Here is a 21,784-nt window from a genome sequence, read left to right as displayed (position 1 = left end):
TGTATGTGTGTGTGTGTGTGTGTGTGTGTGTGTGTGTGTGTGTGTGTGTGTGTGTGTGTGTGTGTGTGTGTGTGTGTGTGTGTGTGTGTGTGTGATTATGGCAAGGAGTGATGCATGCCTGGCCTGTCCCTCCCTCTCGGTTTAGAACAACGTGTCAGAGAGAATATGCAGGATTTAATTATAGACGAATTAAAATTGGTAATGAAATTGGGCATGAACAAACTACAAATAGCAGATGAAAAGGGAGGCCTGTCCCTGGGGGGGTGAGACGAAGATAGCGGTGTGCCTGCCTGCGTGCCTGTCTGAGTGCCTCTGGATGTGTGTGTGTGTGTGTGTTTCTGTGTGTGTGCCGATGGTGACTGATTAGAGCAATTCTGAGATAAAATGACGCTCCTAGAGAACTGCTACCCTGTATTGACACTGTACATAGAGCTACGGTGTGTGTGGATAAAAAGCATCCTCAGGTCACAATACTTAACAGGTAACTGAACACCGAGCTGGAAAACATTGTTTGTACTGAACACACCCTGAGTGAATCGTTTTACCTCCAGCCAAGAGAGAGGAAATACAAAAAAAAACATTTCTGCTGGTTGAGTTTCTCCTCAAGGACATATTTATTTATAGAAGTCATGGAATATCATTGAAATGTATGCAGTCAAGTTTAAAGTATTTAAGAGAGACAAGAGACATCAGAGAATATTAGTCACTTAACAGATAAAACGGAATATGTCGTTATGATTATTTAATGCATTCCTTGCATGCTGGTGTTTTTTCTCCACCACAAGCCAAAGTTTTCATTCCCTTTGAAAAGGGAAAAAAAGAAGAGGTCACAAAAATGTTTAATAAAATATGACAAATCTTATTAAATATTACACTATGAATGAAAATAAAATACCTTCGCTAAGCAATTGTAAACTTGTCTTCAGTGATGTTAAATTTCTTCCTCTTTTCTCTCTCTCCCTTTTCCCAGAATGCTGTGCGCCACAACCTGAGTCTGCACAAATGTTTTGTTCGCGTTGAGAACGTGAAGGGGGCTGTGTGGACTGTGGATGAAGTTGAATACCAAAAGAGGAGACCACCAAAGATGACCGGGTAAGCACACACACACACACACACACACACACATTTGTTTTCTTGGTGCACAGTTGAGGTTGATGTGAGTGCGAGCTTATGGGTGCTGGCACTATGATTGCCTAAATGGACCCTCTATTATTACCAGGAGGTCAGCTTTCCTGTTAAAAAAAGAAGGAAAAAGAGCTGCTGGTTGATCGCACTGTGCTGTATGTGTGTGTGCTGTATGTGTGTGTGTTTTTCTCTGTTTGTCGACACCATTAGTAAGCAGCTGTGTGAGATGCAGGAGAGAAAAAAACCTTGTTAGCGTATGTAAACAGATGTTCTCTCCAACCACCAGAGAAACCAGGGATAATTACACACACACACATACACACAAACACACCTGCTTGCCAGATATTAGACACTTTCATATGTGTGTGTGTTTTAGCATCTGTTTACAGTCTGTGTATGTTTCTACTTGTAACAAACATATTTGAGAGATCTCTCAGAGTGCTTTGGCTGAGGTGACATCTTTTCACATGTGCGCTCAATCTGTGATTCTCACTCCCTCTCCCCCTCTTCGTTTGTGTGCAGAAGTCCCACTCTGGTGAAAAACATGATTTCAGGCCTCGGCTTTGGATCCCTAAACGCCAGCTACCAGGTAAAGAATGCCCTCTCCTCCCCCATGTCTCTCTTTCCTCTCACTCTCACACACACACATACATAGCAGCCAATCGCAATCAAGGGCACTAATATCAATTCCCTCTTATAATTAGCAGATTCCCTAACGACGTTCACACCACCTCCCTCCGCCTCCTCCCACACCGACACACACTCTCACCTCCCACCTCACTTTCTCACACATGCGCCACCCCTACCTCTGCACGTACACACACTAGGCACATCTCTTCACTCCTACGCAGACACACACACATGCAATTTTGCCTCTGAGATGATTTATAGCGTCAAGTAGTTGTCAATTAAGGTTACCGCATAAAATTATCGCCTGTCCCAGAAAATCCATCTCTGAGCCAGTGAGACTTCCCCTCCTTTTGTCTTTTTCCCCCACTTCCTGTGTGAGGGGGAGGTGTGGTGAGTCTTTCAGCTAGTGTCCAACCTGTCTCCCCCCCACACACAGCTGGATGTGGAGCAGTGACACAAGCCGCCCTGTTGGCTCAGTTGTTTTCTCCTCTGCAGACATTGATGTTCCGCCGTGTGCGTTTAAGTTGAGGTGGTGGATCAGTCCCGCTCAACGTTCCTTTTGAAACTTTCACATGACCACACACACACACACACACACACACACACACACACACACACACACACACACACACACACACACACACACACACACACACACACACACACACACACACACACACACACACACACACACACACACACACACTTATGACAGGGACAAGCCATGGTGGGGGAATGCATTGTATATAAGTGCCCCCTAGTGGTTTGTCAAGTTCACTAGCAAGTTAGTGGATCTGAATGTGCTCCATGTGGAAGATCTCTCATACGACACAAAGAAAAGACTATCCATCCATTATTGAAGATCTGACCATTTATTATATTATTATTCACACCTATTTTAGTGTCAACACATTTTGAGTAGTAGGCTACAGTTAAAATGTACAATGATTAGTTGATTGACAGAAAAATAGCCAGCAACTATTTTAACAATCAATTCAGTTTAAAGTAATTTTTAATGCAGAAAATGCCTCAGTTAAATATGTATGCTTTTCTCTGTTTATATTATAACAAACGGTATATCATTTGTTTTGAACTCACTAAACCATACCTAAACATTTACAAAAAAGATTCTCAGATTTAATTGAATAATCTATTTTAAAAAGATGGCAGATTAATTGATAATTAAAATCAGCCCTAAAGTCAAGTAAAGCTAGGCGTTTTACTGGTTGTGGTGGACATATAATTTCCAGACACCCTTTCATTATATCACATACCCCTTTTGTCATTGTCATTAAGTTTCTTCTGATTTGATGAATCTTTTTTAAAGAAAAAACTTTATTTTGATGTTTTTGATCAGGCGGCTCTGGCAGAGGGCAGTCTGTCCCTGCTGAGCCCCTCCATGATGTCCCCCTCTGCGGCCAGCCTCAACATGCTGCATGTGGGCCACGATGATGTCAGCTCCACTGTGGAGCAGGTCAACAGCAACGGCAGCTGCAGCCCCACGCTCAGCCCTCACCAGTACAGGTACACATGGACCTCAGACACACGCACGCACATAGAGCCACTGTATAGTGACATGTTTATCAGCAATCAAGGTTGTCTATCAATATTTTATTCATATAATATAGATATAAGGGCTAAACTGATAACAACTATTGTTTTTCACACTTGTTCCCTATGATGAAAATTATCTTTAGATATATTTGTTACGGTAAATGTATTTTGCATTGTGCCTGCAAAATAAACAACACAAAAATAGATAGAAGATGGCTTAAAAAAAGGAAATCATTTAATTTAATGTGAGCAAATTTTACATAACTGTACGAACTATTTTATACATACACCAACAAAAAACATAGCTGTTGATATTGTGTATCTTTTTTGTGCTTTGGTTACCTCAATTGTACTATAAATTGACTGCATTCAATGCAACAACAATAACCTCAAGGCTACCTGGATAACATTCTAGAAAAATACATTTTATTTAATTTAAACTAGATTAAAATGTCACAGAAAATATTTAGCATGAGAAATTCTGCCATTGGCATCTGCCTTTATGACTTTCCCCCTCGCCTCGCTAACATCCGTTTGCTCCTTCAGCCACCATGTGCATGTGAAGGAGGAGCCCACCGATCTGGAGGACGACATCCGGTCAGTATCTCTCCTGTCCGGCGCCACACACAGCCTGCCGTTGCCGAGCGACGAGCGCGACCTGGAGGAGGATCTTCCCACAGAGGAGCTGGAGTAGAACAGATGCCCATTGGACTTGAGGGAAATCACTCCCTGAACCCTCTTGTCAGCGTGAAGAGGAAACGATAGCTACAGTACACTTAAGAGAGAAAAAAGAGAATGTTTTTTTTTGTTTTTGAGAAAATGCAAGCAACCAAGGACAACATTGAGAAAAACTCCAAACAGGGTTAGATCTCCGTTACTCGTAAGGCGCTAAAACAAGACAGTGGAACACTGCTTTACCTCCATGTGTTTCTTTTACAACACTTGGCTCAGAGGTGTAACACCACTTACCGCGTATACACAACACAAAAAACACTTACACACACACACACACAATCACTTGTCAAACATTGTGTCATCATCCTCCCTGGTCAGCCTCTGTGTAGAGACCCTCAGAGGTTTGGACACAAACTCTTCTCCTTGCCCGACCACTCTGCAAACCCCCCCACTCGCTGTTGTCCCAGGCTGCCTGGCTAGCTGTTTTATTTTTACGTCAGTTGAGAAGCCACACAGGTGTGCGAGTATGTGTGTGAGTGTGTGTGTGTGTGTGTTTGACAGAGATAGACACACACAGGATCATGTGTATATATATTTGGAGCAGTCACCAGGGGCTGTGCAGTACACCTCTCCTTTTTCCCCCTCCTTGAGTCAATCACTTGCATTTTCATTTTTTATTTTTTTTATTGAAATGAAACTGTCGGGCTTCAAGATGGGAAGGGAGGAGGAGCGCTTTCAAAGATTACCTCCAACAGTGCTCCGACACTTCTGCAGAGCAGGCGAGGCTGTGGCCCGGGTCTCTGTCTAAACTTCTGCCCCCCCCCCACCGAACATCTTTTTAACTCTTTGCTTCTGAGTAAAAAGAAATGTTCCTTACCCCACCTCAATCCCTTCCCATCACTACCCCAAAAAGACTGCAGGAATAGGACCATTTGGTGCTGTCCTTCTCCTCCACTCCGTCTGCGAATGGAGCGATGAGCTTGGAACACTTTGAGAATGAGAAGAAAGGAGGGGAACAGAGAAAAATGAGGGAGGAAGCGTCTACAGAAAAATTGTGACTTAAAAAGAAAACTGGTCATGATTATGGAGTATAACAAGAAAAAAAAGTGTGGTAGCTTTTGTCATTTCCTTTTTTATTTGATGTTATTATCATTGTTTATTTTTGAGGATCAATATTTCCATGGTGGCGTTCTGTTTCAACGTACCTTTTCTTAGGATGCTGTTTTTGTTTTTGTATTGTAAATTGTTTGATTTATTCTGGCTGTTCACACCATTCCAAATGAGTATTGGCAACAACAAAAAAAGAAAGCGCAGTATTGTCCCAACTTGTGATACCCGACCCCCACTCCTGCCCCTCTCCCTTTCTGTCCCAAGTGTAGCAGGCAAGAAATATGGAAATAGCACTTAAAGTTGCCATTATCCAGACATTATTTAACAGCTGAACCTTTTTTTTAAATTTGTATTCTCTCTCTTTCATTTGTTTTTGGTTGTGTATTTAGTTGAGAAATATCAGTAATGCTTTAAAAATATATATATTATTACTGCAGTGAGAGAATACCTCATCCCACAAAGGTTCTGCCTGGAACTGTGTCCAAATTGATAAACAAAAAAGGGGAAATTCTTTCTGTGGGACACCAAATGCGGCAACTCTGCTCAGCTTCGATTCAAAGCTCTATGGTTGTAATAGTTACTGTGTAGAAGCTATCTGCAATTCACTGTGTGAGTTTGTGTTAAAGGAATAGCACGTGAGATTTTTTGTTTTTGTTTTCCGTGAGCATAAAAAGCATTACTTTTCTCTACAGTGCCATACCAAATTTAACATTTATTTTAAACTATTATCTGCTTATTCCCATTTTATTTTTGTTACAGGTAACCAAAGAAATATGTAGAAAACCAAAAACCCTGTAGTTTATTTTGCCCTTATGAGTTTCCTTTTTTTTTCTTCTTAAAGAATTGGCCAAAAGACAACAAACCAGGAGTTTGAATTCTTATTATTGTATTCATATAAATATTGTGTCGACATTTTACATAATTTACAGTGCTGACCATTCCGAAAACCAAAGTGTGTGAAGCAAACTAGGACTCGGAGACATCAAAGCTTTTACATGATAAATGGTTACGAATGACTCACATTAGGTATGAGGCCAAAAACTAGTATTAACAAACCTCGCACAGTTCCTCTGAAAAAACTAAAAGAAAGATAAAAGAAAAAAGCACTTAGAGGTGAAACTGTCTCTCCCACTCTCAGGCTAAACTGTGTTCCAAACACAACCCGACTGGCCCTACTGCTGTAAGAGCAGGCCTAAAAATTAGGCACTCGTGAGGCATTTGAACACTTTCCGCTTAACAGGATGTTCTGGTGCTGTCCTAACAAACATTTGGAGTTTTTCAATCTAGGGAACAAACATAACCCTGTTGATCTGTATGTAATATTTGCAGAAAGGGGAAGTGTACTGGACACAAGTCACATCTTTGAAGGAGTTATTCCAAAAACATATATTATTTAATAAAGAGGGAACAAGTTAAAAAAAAACATACCAATGTAAGAGGAAAACAACCAAGGGACATCATGTAATTGAAAGTTGGGTTCATATTTTCTTACTTTTTGTCAAACTATCTCTTGCACTTCAGACGATTTTCTCTTATTTAATGAAAGAACCTTTCTGATGACTTTGTGTTCAAACAGGACTGTTTCCTGTCACATTAGAGACTGATTTCTAACAAAGTACAAAGTGGCAGACAGACATCTTGAAACGAGATAAAAAAACCAAAAATAACACTACCTCCTTTTCAAAACGGTTCAACACATAGCCAATGGGAGACCGAACTCAAATATTTTTTTCCTCCATTCTTACTCGATGATTATAACAAATGCCAAAATTGTTGTTAGACATTACTGTATGACTGACAAGAGAAAACAAAGCTATTTGGCGATCTGGACTCCCTAACACATCTGCTCGAGCCCAAAAACATAGAGACGTTTCACTTTCCATGGAATTAAAAAATGACTACCTCTCCTTAAACCACATCTAAAGCACTCTCTACGTCTCTAAGTGTGTTGTGAAGTGCTCGATATATGAAACTGTTTTTTATCAGCTGACCATATTCCTGCATCGATTAGCTCTGATCTAAGTGAACAGCCTCTCACTGTGTGCTCTGACTGAACATGTGCATATTCATGAACAGAAAATGGTTGTTAAAACACACACAGGAGTAACAGAGGCTTAGAAGCGGGGCTGTGGGTTAGTGCAACAGAGGCTCTAACCATCCAGATATCCAAAGACCCTCAACACAGCGGCAGCCGCTTCGCCAAAACACTCAGAGATGCTGAGAGGACTAACACACACTTAAAGAAACTCATCACTACTACTAGTAATATCCAAACCCAGAGGAACTGCTGCATACAGTACATAGATGATCTCTGACTTGTGCTTTAAGGTACACCTGTAAACAAAGCTGTTTTATAAAGATGTAGATTGTTCACAGGTCGTCATGTAACACTTCTGTTCTTTCTCCAGCTTGGCATAACATGTTGTATTCTTGTATATTAATGCTTGACTTATCTCTCCAGGGCATTCTTTCCCGTTTTGTCCTTTTGATTTTTCTGATCTGTTTTGATTTTCCGCACCTGTTTAGCTATTGTAAAGCTTTCAGCTCTGATTCCTATACTGTACTGCTAATGCTGAAGTATATGTATTTATCATATTAAGTGCTGCAGGTATCTTGGTTTATTAGTTTTCGTTTTGTTTGTTTCCATTTTTTCAGTTCTTCATAAAACGTCTGGGACGCTGATTTTTTAAGTGTATTATCTCAAAAAAAAATTAAAAGAATAAAAGTTAGATCAGTGGTTTAGGTAACACCTGTTTGTATATTTATCTTAGCTAGGTCTATTTTGATACTTTTTTGTCTCTGTACTGCATTTATGCATTTTTAAGGAAAGAAAAACAAAACAAATGGAAAACAAACTAAAAAGTTACTTCATTATGTATTGATACCTCAGAAGGACTTTTTCTCAAAGACAGGACCAAAACCTCTGAAAAGAAAAAGAGAAAGAGGAAAAGATGTATGAATATGTAGCCCCTCTCTTGCTTTAAAAAAAAAATCGCGGAGCTCTAGAAAGATATTGCTGTTGGTCCTCTCAGGTGCCAATATGTGTCCCAGCTCCCTGTGACCCCTCCCTCTGACCCCTGACCCCTGTCATTCCTGTGCTGAACCCTGACCCGCAGAGCTGCCAATCATCTGCAGGCGCCATGGGGGTGTCACTGAGTCACACACCTGGCTGGTGGTGACCAGTCACAGACCCCATCTCCCAGTCCCAGAGGCAGATCAAAGCCCGACACTGTTGCATTTTTGATACTCCTCCTCATGTGTAGTCTCAATACCAAAATGTGGAATGGCTCTCAGAGATGCAGCTCACCCTCTGACTACCAAAGGCATTGAAGGCAACCATTTGCTTAGTCCAAACTCCTGAACTGTAACCAAACTGTAACCAAACCAATGCCACAACTTTAACCAAACAAAAACCAAGCTACTTCCAAAAGTCTCCATGGACTTCACTGATAGCTGTTATCTCGTACATCCACGTAGAGGTGTTGTAGGAGCGGCCTGCATCCTATTGGCTGGTGACTGACTCAAAGGACACGGGGAGCCCAAATCCTGACTTGTGATTGGACAGTTCTGAGGTGTCATGTGAGGGGGGAAAGGGACTCTCAAAGTGGAGCATTGCCTGGTGGTATTATCACGTAGATAGCCAGAATCCAATGGAACTACCACTTCAGCTCTCCTCTGGTTAAACCTAAGGAATGTGTGTACATTTTCAGCAGTGACTCTGTATTGTTTCTTAGTTTCAGTTTACCTGTTTACCTCTCTTTTTCCTTTGGTTTTTGTTCCGTTTCTTGTTATTTGAAAGTGTGACCCGAGGAAGAGGTGGGGACAGGGACTGGGCGGCAGCTTTAGACAGAAAGTGGAGCCCAGCCCTCTGACCCTCCCCCCCGGGCAGCCATGTAATGCCAGTCACTGCCCTTTCCTTCATGCTGTATAAAAAACACACACATATATCTGTGTATTTGTAACCTGAATCTTCTTGTGTCTGTCCATGCAGACAATAAAAAAACTGTACAGTAGGTCTAGTTGCATGTAATCTGTACTAATTATTGACAATGGCATTATAAAATGCAATAAAATACTTATTACACTGTCGATTGCTGCGTCCTTGTTGTTTTTTCTCCAGAAGTAGATTTTGGTTCCTAACTTGTTAAAGGGATCATGATATTATTAAATAATGATTTATTTTTTTTAATTACCCTCTAATCCTTGCTGGCTTTTCTCTTATACATAGCATGTTAGTTTGACCTCTTAACACAGGTCTTGACATATATCAGTCTGCAAAGAAAAAGAATATTCGGATCAAATGATCATAATTGCTTTCACATAATGTATCCCATAACGCAAAATAAACGATGCTTCCTTTTAAGAGTTTATTCTACTTACAATCACAGGGTATATATGTGAAACTACCTACCACAGTAAATACATACTTTATTTATGTTATAATACCTAACAAAATAATGAATCCTGTCGTGCAGCAAGCTATGACAACACAAACTGAAAATGCAGTGAAATACCTAAGTATTAAATGAGGCTACTCTAATTTTCACTGTGACCACTGCCAGACTACTTATTATATAAATGCTCGACTCTTGCAGTCTCTAACCACTATAATTAGGGAAAACTAATCAAGGCAACTGCTGTTAATAATGAAGGATAGCTGAATGTTCCGAACAAATTTCCTCTTAGCATCCTGTTGAGTCATACTGTGCAGGTAAGCTATACAATGATTAACCTATAGAATAATGCTTCACCAGATGTACATCCTGACACACATTTAAATGTGATTAACCTCAACATCTATAAAAATGTCATTTATAATGTGCCAAATATAGTAAAAACTCGTTATGGTGAGTTTCATCAGAAATGGTGTCATCTCACTTTTAACAACAGCTGTCAAAATCTGAGGTGCTTTTATAAAACAAGCTATCTTAATGATAATTTGTAATTTTAAGAGCTAAGGCCCTAAGAAATGTATAGACATATTTCACTATAATCGAACAACATGCACTCTTACACAAACACACAATCCTTAAATTAATATACCAAATCATTACAGTATAATAGTTAATCGATCCTCTCTGAAATGTGACCCTCATTACATGACAAACTGCTGCTCTAACAGAAACATTTCCAGGCAGCCTGTGTAAGTCATGCAAGGCCTTCAGAGAGGTCAGCATGTGTTGTGATGCAGAGAGTGGCCACCAGGAGGAGTAAACAAACCGGACAACACAAGCAGCATCTCATAAACACAAACCCAGCAACAAACAGCACTGTGGTCCACTGACAGGGTCCGACCAACAGGGTGGGCCAGAGAGTGCAGAACCAACCTGTAGAGTTTGGGATGGAGGGAGTAACATAAATGCAGGTGGTTGAAAATCACTGAATATCATACAGTCTAGTTTTGTGAGACTTCTTTTTCACTCACCCATCATCTTTCCTTCTCTCCCATACTGTCTCTCTACTTCACATGCCCTACAGCTTATCTTTAAAGCTGCATGTGCGCTGCATGGTGGATGTGTTGCCACAGGGAGAAAAAATGGAAACTGGCTGGATGTTATTTGGCAAGTTGAGACTTTGTTTAATCTTGTGCTTTTAGTGAACTTCTCTGTTAGTCAGCTGGGAGGAAACTCGCTCTTGACGCTTAAATCCCTGTGACATTTGGTTTTGGGAGAGACCCCATATAAGCTTATTACAGTGACAAATGCACACGCATACAGAAACACACTCACTGGCATGCACACATCATGAATACTAAGCAGAAACTCAGAACTATATACTTGTGCAAGGTGAGCCAGGGTGCAGAGCAACACACAAAGAGGTTATTCTTGGCGTGGCACAGTAGTGTTTGGCATTGAGCACTGAATATATTTCTTAATGCCCATCTGGACAAAGTGAGCAATAGGTGTGCGCACAGGAGTGTGTGTATTGTGCAAACCTGGATACACTTGCAGGACTTAATGTGTGTGTATGTGTCTCTGATTGGGTATACTGTATGGATGGCTGTTAGTCCCAGACGCATAGTGAGCACTGAGGTCCAGGCAGACCCTGTGAGTCACAAAATAAATGTACTGAGCGCCATGCTAACATCTCTCTCACTGTCATCCCCCTCACCCGTCTTCCCCTCCTGTCTGTGGCTGAGGGAGTGGGCAGTCCTCCAGTGTGTTGACTTAATACTCAAAACAACATACTGATGATCTGCCGCTGCATGCATCCACATGGATCTGATTATTCAGTCTAATGCAGGGGTTGTCAAACTCTATGTAAACAGGGGAGAATATTTGAAATGGCCGCCCTCAAAATATCAGGAAATTATCAGTATGCATTGCTTACAGTCAAAATAAAACGATTTAAACTTACCAGTCTAAAGCTGACTTTCAAAGGTGCTTAAATTGAAAAAAGAGGTAAAAAAAGATGTTAGTGTTTACTGTCACAATAATATCAGAGTTTCTATTGGTATTGATTACCAAAGCTAATGTGGGCGGGTGTAATAGACTTATAATGCATGTTTTTTGGCCCAAATGTATTAATATGTTTGTTATGACATAATACACTATTTCGTTTTTAAAATACATTGTTATGGCATACTATACTTTGACTTTTTTTATGGCATGTTCATGGCATGATATAATATAACGTTTTTTAAAACATACTCGACTGTTCACTCTTCTATCAAATACAATGCTATGGACTTTTTTATGAAGTACAATAACTTTATTTATTACTTTTTTTAACGACATACTAAACCAGGATTTTTTTATGACTTTTTTATGGCAATAACTAAAGCCTCCAATTAGTGAGTGTCTCTCAGGTAGCTTTTTCTTCCCAGGATCCTCCTCAGAGAGTTCAGATGAGAAAGTGGATGAAACTCCAGAGAAAGAGAATGAGAGAGTGTGTGAGAGAGTGTGAGAGAGTGTGAGAGAGAGAGTGTGAGAGAGAGAGGGCCCCAGCTACAGAACAAAAGCATCTTTGTGAGTGATTGGAACCACATTTTCATTTTCATCTCTCTCTCTCTCTCTCTCTCCGTCTCCTCGCTCTCTCCTCCGCCCCTGGCCTCTCCTCCCGCGTCCGGCGAGCTGCGCTCCTCTCTCTCGGACTCCTCTCTCTGGTCCGCTGCGACCCGCCGCCGCGTCTCTCGATCCGCTCTGCGGTCTCCTCACCTCCTCCTCTACCGCTGCGTCTCTCTCTCTATACGCCGGCTCGCTACCGCGCCGTCGACGCGCTCTCGACCGCGCTACCGCTCGACGCCTCCTACCTCTCCTCCAGAGCGCGACCGCTCTCTCCTCGACTCCTACTCGCTCTACTACCCTACTCGCTCTCCTCGCGCAGCGACCTCTCTCTAGAGCCGCTGCGCGGCGCTGACCCGCGCTCGCTTACGAGGCACTCCCTCCTCTAACCCTACCCTCTCGCCGACCTCGCGCTCTACCTCGCGCTCGCCTCGGCTCGCTCTCCTCGCTCGCGACCTCTCGCTCCTCTCTCTCTCTGAACCTTCTCTCGCCCTCTAACGCTCTAGCGACCGCCGCTCTCTATCTCTCTCTCTACCCTACCTCGCTCTAACCGCTCCTCTCTAATCTACCTCTCTACCTCCTCTACTCTCTCTCTCTACCTTCGACTCCTCTCCAAACCTCTCTCTACCTACCTCTCTCTCTCTACCTACCTCTCTCTCTCTACCTACCTCTCTCTCTCTCTACCTCTACCTCTCTCTCTCTCTCTGTCTCTCTCTTGCTCAATCTCCGAGTAACAACCAAACTGTTCAAAACTACTGAAACAATCAACGTCAAAAGTTTAGAATAATAATCTGATGGTCTCAGCAGATATTCTCTGTGTGTGTGTGGCTCCAGTTTAATTCCCTTGTGAACACACACCTACACATACACTGTACTCTCTCCCAATCTCTACATTTCCTCTGTCCCAGCATGTCCGCTGATCTGACGCTGGGTATAGGGTCTGGATGTGGCATCTAATGCATTCTGCTCAGAAGTCCTGGAGCAGTGGGGCTCTACGCTCAGTCCTCCAGTGCTGGTGAGCTGGAGAAGCTCTCTCTCTGCTGTGTCTCAGCTAACTGGAAGGCCTCTGAAGCCTCAGACCTTTCTAGCTAGAGTTGAAACTTAAGTGCTGTAAACAAAACAAATGAAACTGAAAGTAAAATATGTAAACATGCAAGTAATCTCAAATAAAGTGCATATTATGATGCTCCCTGTATCATAATGGACCTTCAACAATATTTGCAAGGTAAGTATTCGAAGTGTAGACTCCTTTTTTCATGATCATTTGGAGCAATATCATATGATACTACACATAATAGCTTACTTGCCAAAATATTAATTTTGTGATGTCCTGTAAGTTAATAGGTAAGTTCAGGAGCCAGAAGCTAATTAACTTAGCTTAGCATTAAGAAACATGGGGTAACACAAATTCAACAACCATAAAAAAGGGCTGTTACCTGGCAAATCATGCTGGCCTAAATATAGCCTGGTAACCGTAAAACATTGAACTGTAATGTTTACATAGTTTACATAAGTAAGTGTTAAACAAATTAGGAAACACATTTTATTTTATATAAGCTTGAGATGTGCTTACAGGTGGATTTTGTTACCCTTATTGACATGCACTGTACTGACATGTGAGAGGTAAATATCTCCTCATGTAACTCAAACTTAACCCAAAATATGAAACTGTTCCTTCAAAGGACAGTTATAACGGTTCAGGATCAGGGACAAGATATTTATGTTTATCTGGACGCACTACAAATATTATTGTGTATGTGCCTGTGTGCTGCTCCTGGTTCATTAACTGAAGCTGCTTTGATGGTGAGAAATGTGGAGGGACACTGCCATATTAATCTGCCTGGTGCTACAGACCCTGGACAGTCCAAAGAGCCCTCGTTCACCTCCACAGGAAGCTGCCAATTACTGTAGAACCAGAACAAAGGCAACCTGCTAAACTACTCTGTGAAAAATGAGTTTATAAAATCATGAATACTTGTTGATTAAATAACATTTAAGTACCTGTTAATAGCTAGTGTTTAAGTTATTATGTAAATACCAAGCGAAATAAATGGGAGCTATGTGACTGTATCATTGTGGTCTCGTTGAAAGGTTGAGGCATAGTCACAAACGGAAGAGGATAGAGAGCATGAGTGTTTCAGGAAGCTGATGACAAGACTATGTCTCCACTCTCATTGTGCAGTGCTGGAATAGGTGGGGGGACTCAATCTTGTAAAACAGACAAGGCTTTAATGTAGCCACAGTGTAATGTCAACAGTCTTCAGGGTCTTTGAAGCTTGTATTTGGTTTATTTAAGTGGGATCTCTGCTTTTATTACTCCATAATTGTACGGTATCGTTTTTAGCTGATGTGATGATATCAGATAAAAGATAAGAATTTGCCTCATTAACACATTGTGATCCTGTGAATAAGTTGAAATGGGGGAGGGGGAATTTAAATGTGATACAATTTGGATGCTTTGTCCCATCCTGTTAAGTTATGCATGTAAAACAGCAGGGAGGGCAACTATTTGAAATGTGTTGATATGAATTAACTCAAAGAGACTTTGAAATGCTGTATTGGTTGTTATCCCACTTCCTGTCAGTGGCAGACTTTGTTAAAATCATCCATTGGTGTTACTGCGTCAGCCTCTTCATCTATATGGAATATGTGTTATAAAAATATTTGGATCCTAAAGCAAGTTTTGTCAGATCAGCAGTACCCAGCTGGCCCCAGTAAACTGCACTATGTCTAGATTTCTCTCACAAACAAGGAGACAAACAGTAAAAAAGCAATCCTGCTGAGACACTTCCACACAGACTCTGACCTTCGTGCCCAGACAGACGCTGAGCCCACACTAAATCCCACAAATAGTTCAGTGTCAAAGCCTGACTGTCTCAGATGAGTGATTGTGCACACAAATAGAACAGGAGGTTATCATGTTGTTAGTAAAATGAAGCCTGTCTCAGAAAAGGCCTCAGAAGATTTGCTGCTGTGAATTACCTTGAGACCCTGCCACGCCTCCAAACATCAATCACAATAAAAACCCTCATCAGAAACATCCTCCGGGTGTCAACATGACTCAGACAGACAGAGCTGGTCTGTCATGCTGGCTGTAATCCTCTGTATCATGAGTGACCCAATAAATACTTCCATTATTCCTACTACTTTATTATAGGTTATATTAAAAGGTAACGAATATTCTCAATATAAAATTAAACAAGGTTAGACGTCCTTTTTTGCAGATGCTAAGAGGTTGATTTTTGAGCTCAAAAATCTGCTTAATTTGAATGTGTCTAATTAAATATACCTTGTAATGTTATTTTTTTCTCTTTCAAGTGATTTCGTTCTGTTGTTTTATTGCATTGTTTAATATATTTATTCTACATTTGATGTATGGGTTCAGTTTCTCCATGTTACTCTATATTGATATTTGTAGAGTAGCTCTGGACCTTTGTGTGTTGATGAAAAATCTAATGTGGGGTAACGACAAAAAAAAATGATGAAGTAGTGGATTGTCTGTTGGAACGTTTTTTCGAAAATAATACATCCGATACTGGTAGAGATATTAGGCTTATTGTGATCAGTATTGTCATACATTTAAATACACTCGTATATTTTATGGTAAAAAAAAATCACTACCTAACAAAGACTACTTGTGTTATTGGACTGATATTCATTCATTTCAAAATCTGTGTCGTTGCTGCATAACTATTGGTGTAAAGTCTTAAAACATAAATATGAGGTCCATTGAAAGGTATGTGCATCTTTGTAATTCAAGAACATCTGAGAATATAATTAAAGAAGCTTAAACTTGTTCATGAAAATAGTGAGCTTGAACTATCAAAAGTCAATATATTTACAATAGATTTAGTGCTAAACCAAGGTTAAGCGGTTTCACAAAGATTCTGGTTTCATCAAGCTCACATATTTTATTTCATATTTGTATGATCGTCAATGTAAATACACACAGTAAATTCAATTATCGTGGCTCAACCCTATTTGTTTGTTTATTAATTGGATTACAGATATCAGAGGAGATGCATTACTCAAATATTATAAATCACTATATAAAAGGGGACGTTATCCTCTTTCTTTAAAAGTCTTTATTTATGTAACACGCTAATTTAGTTAGTCGATAAAATGAGTTCACTTATTCAACACTTGATAACATGTTTATAGTTTTGATAAACAATTATGTTTTCAGTGAGATTTGCAAGGCTAATAATTGTGTTTCAATATCTCTGGATTGACAATAAATTACTGTATTTTCTAAGCTTAAAAAATAATGCCAGCTGTCAACAGCAAAAAGGGTTTAAGGTGGGGATGTGCTTTGTAGGCTTAATTGTAATTGCTTTTGAGTGCACACTTAGTATTATGAGGATGAATCATGAGACAAGACCTTGTTTAGTCTTTTGCTGGGACACCTAAAGAGGTCACTTGCACAAAGAAATTCCCACAGTGAATCATAACAGCATGTGACCCTGCACCTGAAGAACAGAGGTCTCGATCGACTCATGTTGGAGTATGTGTACTGGGCAGGAAATGGCCTATAATTAGAATAATTAGATATTGTTCTTGCTTACTATACAGAAACTGCAATTGGTTTCTCAAAATGTAAGTTTTCAGAGTTTCTCCAAGGTGAACAAACTGTATTGGCTGACAAAAATAGAATTTAGCATCCATTGAAACACCTTCAGTATTATATTTAAGATCTGAAAGAGTAAACATATAGCAGTAATAACTCAACAGAATGTTACAGAATATCATATTAAATTAAAGCATAATGTGCTAAAAATAGTGACAATAACTGAGCACAACAGGTATGCTGCATTCAAGTAATTTTGAATGAGTAAAAGTGTTGAAACTTGTACATAAAAAGTTATATTCACAAACTTTTACTCTGTTATTAATGACAAAACATATGGTCTCTGGGCTCATAATTCCTGATGAAAGCTACCCTGTGTTATTGCTGTGTCTGGTTCGGGTTAAGGGGGTAATTATATGACAGTATAGTTCAGCCCAACTAGTTTGTAGCCTGGAGGAAGCACAATCACTGCTGACTGTAGTTTCCTGTCCAATAGCTGCAGCACAGAAGTCTTAGGCAAGTTCAGTGGGAGTAATGAAGAGGAGAGACCGAGTAGCCTACACGGGACGTAGTTTAAACTCTTGGACGGTGGTGGACTTGGACATTTTTTGCAGAAAAGCAACTGAAAGTAACCCTGCAGTGCAGACAAAGAAGGCCCAGCGAGCTTCCTGCAGAGACGCATAAACTTCCCAACATCTGGTCTGCTGGAGGACGGGGCGAGCCGGAGAGACACACTTTTGGAGGCGGAGAGAAAACTTATCTTTGCTGGAATATGCATTGAATTTGGGAGTTGTTGGGCTACCTACATGAGTCGAAAAGAGAGCCGGTGGTCGTGTGAGGTGACAAGAGTGGAGGCAACGAGTACGGCAAAGGTCGCGGAGGGCGAGAAGTCCACCTGGTCGGTCAGAGAATGAATTAGCCGAACGTTTTGCTGCACCGCGTCCAAGCCAGAGAGAAGGTACGGGGTTGTTGTGCTGTGCTGTTGTTGTAACCTACATCAAACTTACTTTTTGAAGTATGAATCTAGACAGAAGAAGAATTGCTACATTGAAGCTGAGCTCGGTCTGAGCATGCAGGGACTCGTTTAGGGAAAGCAGGGCGCAGACATGCAATAAAGGTAAACAGAAAACGCCCGTTAGCTGGCAGTAACTTCTGTAAGGGCAGTTAATACTATACATTTCAGCATATATTTATCTTGAAAGGTAGACTGTTTTTAAAACCTGTTAACAGTTAACTTAAGCTGGACGTTTGGCAGTGTTTTCACGCGGGTGGTGCGATCTTTGCTCTTTTCCCGAAACTTCTATAGCCTACACTTTTTACTTTTTTGTATACAACTAAGCCCACTGTAGTTGGGGTAAAACATTTTACGCATTTGGTAAATCATAGCTTATCAAGTGATTTCACAAAAACGTATTTAATAGGTTGTCAAAAGTGTTCTGGCCAGCAAATGCCGAGCAGAACCACGGGAGCGCGCAAACAGCTGTCCAGCTGAGATGCTCTGCAGGTCTGGCGCGCGCCAAACACACGTTGGCACGTGACACACTCAATTTGTCCCGTGTTAATGATGAGTTTGAGAAGGTGCCCGGGGATTGGGGCTGACTGTCTGTTGGACTCCTCTCGAATATCAGATAAAACCCAGGTGAACTGATAAAAGGTAATGTGGCAGGTATGAAGGTAGTCAGGTAGGAATGCGTCATTTAGGCTATAGCAACCTTTACGTTTGCTGCAATCGTGGGTCGACAATAATAGTCAATCTATTAAATCCTATTAAAGTTATAGTTAAAGTTAATATTAAAGTGGTATGAGTCTGTTTTGTCTAAGATCAAATCGAACCACTAAAATAAATGTTCAATATTGCCTATTAATGTATGTCATAAAATAGTTAAAAATGCCAAATAACTTGCAGTGAAGTTTTACAAAAAATATAATTATTTAGTAATTTTTTTTGCTTCTTCATATTTTAGTTTTTTGTCTTTTGTGTGTGTCTGTTCTTTTGATATAATTATCATTTAACTTTTCATACTTGAGTTACCTTTGCGTGTTTATCTCTTGTTGTTATAGGCTAAACACCCATATTGTTTTTTATTTCCACAACACAAGTTTAAAGAGTTTAAACACTTTATGAAGGCTATTATTATGCACATCCGTTGTGTTGCCAGTGTTTCATGAAAGCAGCATGCCAGCGCCTTCCTTGAGTGGTTTTTATAGCTGTAAGGTATTCATGCTGGTTCAAGTTGTGCCTGATTACACCTTCCTCTCACTAAATCATGGCCATAAGCAACAAAAAACAATGGCAAGCATCAGGCTGTTTGGTTTTCAATTTATGTGACCCATGCGATCACCTCTGTAATTATATGTTTGGCTATCTCTCATCTTATTCAGGCTCACTCCTTGGCCCCTCCACCTCCTCCCATAAGAGCCAGGCCTACGCCCATGGATGAGGAGAGGAAGGCCCCTGCCATCTCCCCAGAGCCACCAGATGAGGGGGACCCCACTCCAGTTTCACAACCCAGTTCAAACAAGACCACGACATCAGAGATAGCAAACTCCCCGAACCCAACGCCCTGTCCTCGCCCAGGTAAGGACAAAGTTACAAAAACAGGAAAGACTTAAACCAAACAACCTTTGCATGCTGTTATGTAGCTTTTAATGTGTTTGGGTGTATGTTCTTGTAATGGAGAAAGTACAAAATCACAGAAGTTATGTGATAGGTCTAAACAAGTCTTTTATAGGGCCAATGTTTGTAACAACTAACAAACAAACCCACTTTGATATTAGAACTCCTTTATGTTTTTTTGTGTGGCTGCCTCAAAACATAGGTTGATTAAAAGAGAAAGAGCCCTCCAGTAAGCAAAATACATTTTAACCTTATTATGTTAAAAGGCTTGGCTTGTGTGTGAATATGTCTTGATGCAACACTTTTTCCTTTCTTTAGGAACTATAGTAGACCTCCTTACCAGAAAGCAGAACAATTTATTCACCTTTGAGAAAGTAAGGTTGATGTTAGTTTTCCAGACTGGAACAGCCTTGACTCATTGTTATGCTTAACATTTTACAGATTGGTAATTACTAATCATTAATGGTTGACTCAAATGATTCCATCTATATCCCCCCAAAAATCATTGTGTGTTTTTGGTGGATGTCATGGTGATTCATTAGGTCAGAGGCCTTCTCACTGACAGATAAAAACAGTTGTGTACCGTGCTGATAGCTCAGTGTGGGGGGTGTGCCGCCTTGGATGATCTGAGGGGTCAGGACCAATTAAGCGCTGTGGAACGCTTAAAGTCTGCAATGGGACTCCTGGGAATTTGAGAATGAACCCATGACCCTACGCCTTTGTGTGATTGGTCATGGTAAGGGTTGACTGACACCAGGGCGGGAACGAGGGAACAGTATTGTGCCTGAATGACTCATCCAGGATAAGCCAAAAATGATTCAAGTTTCCTAAAACACATTGAGAAAAACAGACAGCACAGACTGTAGTTCAGAATGAACGTCGTAATTAGGGTATGGTAAACAGTAAGGGAAGTGTGCAAAAAAATTATGTGGCATGTTGCCATGGGAACCAACCACCAAAACCTGCAAAGGGTGATGGGGCTTTCTTAGTTTTGTTTTTTTAAAGATAAGTCTTAACCCAGTTTAGCATGATTACTTTAATGAATGTGAGTATAATCAATACACGCACATTTCTGTTGCCGCCACATTGTGGTGCACCATGATGAGTGTCAGTACAGCATCACATTTAATGATAATACCTCAACGACGAGTTTTACAGTTATTAACTGAAGGTTTGTGCCTGAACATGTTCTCTGGGCTGTGCTTACTTTACCTGTACTTGTTGCTCAGGAAGCCAACACAAAGTATAACTGTGGCTTCTCACACTAAAAGTTGCTGCTTCTCTGGCCGACAGGGATAATTTGTGTGTGTGTTGTGTGTGTAGGCTGAGCGTAGGTAGGTGAGCCAGGTCGGGGGGGGGGAGAAGATTGGTCAGGCTACCACTGAGGGCAACAAGGCCCTGCTTTCAGCGCTGTGCAGCACCCCCCACCCATCAGTGTGCAGCGCTTTGAAACAACACAACTGGCACAGGTTTAGATCTAACTCAGCTTGAATTGAACTTGTGCCAATTTGGCCCATATTTAGAAATGGATAACTTGTTCCAAGATGGCACTATGTATGTCAAAGATGCTTAGCTAGTAAAGATGCTTAACATATTTTTTTATTCATGGTTTACTTTAAAGTTTAACAGCCCATACTACATTTAAATTATGTTTTGCCATTTTATTTCACATACATTTTGACTGTTGCTAATTTAGTCACTTTCATGCTGACAGGAAGGGTGTATTATTCCCTAACAATCAGTAGCAATCAGACCCACACCATTTTTCTTTGACATTAAATCTATGTTTAGGAGGTGACAACCTTAACGTTTTTAACTTTGATGAAAGACGAATGCCAATCTAGGAGTTGTCATTTCTATAATAGGAATGACAACTACTTGGACATCTGAGTAAAGGTCCTACCTTTCACCCGTTTACTGCTGCTAACTTTAATGAATGTGGCTGTGGAGCTGAAGTCTATAAAAAGATGACATGCACAGATTTAACTTAGTTTCTATTAAGTTCTGATTGTTGTATTTTTTCCAATTGGTTGAACCACGCCTACAAATCGTATATACAGTATAGGTGTTGTTAGTTTGCATAGGCACGTACGAGACTACATTATAATGATGCCATGCTCAAAAGGAAGCTTTTTAGGCTATGAGAAGGTTTTATAGACATTCAACTTTATCTTTTAAAGTACACAAAGCATTTTTCCTGGCTGATGCTTAAAATGTAGTTTTTGAGGCCATACTTTCTTTTATTTATGACAATGGCAGCATCAGCGTGGGAGATGGCCAATCACAATGCACCAACTGAGTTCAGTTTGAGTTTTAGCCCTAGTTGTCAGCCCGTATTTAAAGAGGCGTATTTGCTGCTGTTAAAGAATAAAGCTCTTTTCAGTCGTTACAAGGTCATTGAACAGTGGTGTGTGTGTGTGTGTGTTGACAGATGTGTGCCTCTCACTGTTGTGAGTGTTGCTATCACTCAGGCATGAAGATGCAATGAGGCTGTCTGTTTAT

At 40.6% G+C, this 21,784-nt stretch overlaps 2 protein-coding genes across 4 annotated transcripts in view; both read left to right on the top strand.

Annotated features, from left to right (window-relative positions):
- Positions 1-9,183, top strand: part of foxp4 (forkhead box P4) — a 92,521-nt gene extending 83,338 nt beyond the window's left edge. For all 3 annotated transcript variants that reach the window (XM_034218271.1, XM_034218270.1, XM_034218272.1), the window contains 4 exons: positions 971-1,092; positions 1,648-1,714; positions 3,113-3,279; positions 3,856-9,183. In XM_034218271.1, coding sequence (XP_034074162.1) covers positions 971-1,092; positions 1,648-1,714; positions 3,113-3,279; positions 3,856-4,003 — 504 coding nt within the window. In that variant the 3' untranslated portion in view covers positions 4,004-9,183. The remainder of the gene's footprint in view (positions 1-970; positions 1,093-1,647; positions 1,715-3,112; positions 3,280-3,855) is intronic.
- Positions 9,184-17,148: 7,965 nt separating this feature from the next.
- mdfi (MyoD family inhibitor) overlaps positions 17,149-21,784 on the top strand; it is a 30,451-nt gene continuing 25,815 nt past the window's right edge. The window contains exons 1-2 of the mRNA XM_034218265.1: positions 17,149-17,623; positions 19,048-19,243. Of these exons, the coding sequence (XP_034074156.1) occupies positions 19,099-19,243 (145 nt within the window). The 5' untranslated portion in view covers positions 17,149-17,623; positions 19,048-19,098. The remainder of the gene's footprint in view (positions 17,624-19,047; positions 19,244-21,784) is intronic.

The sequence above is a fragment of the Gymnodraco acuticeps genome, unplaced genomic scaffold, assembly GCF_902827175.1.
Source record: "Gymnodraco acuticeps unplaced genomic scaffold, fGymAcu1.1, whole genome shotgun sequence".
Lineage (NCBI taxonomy): Eukaryota > Metazoa > Chordata > Actinopteri > Perciformes > Bathydraconidae > Gymnodraco > Gymnodraco acuticeps.
Note: the sequence above shows the minus strand (reverse complement) of the source record. Positions and strands in the feature narration are given on the sequence as shown.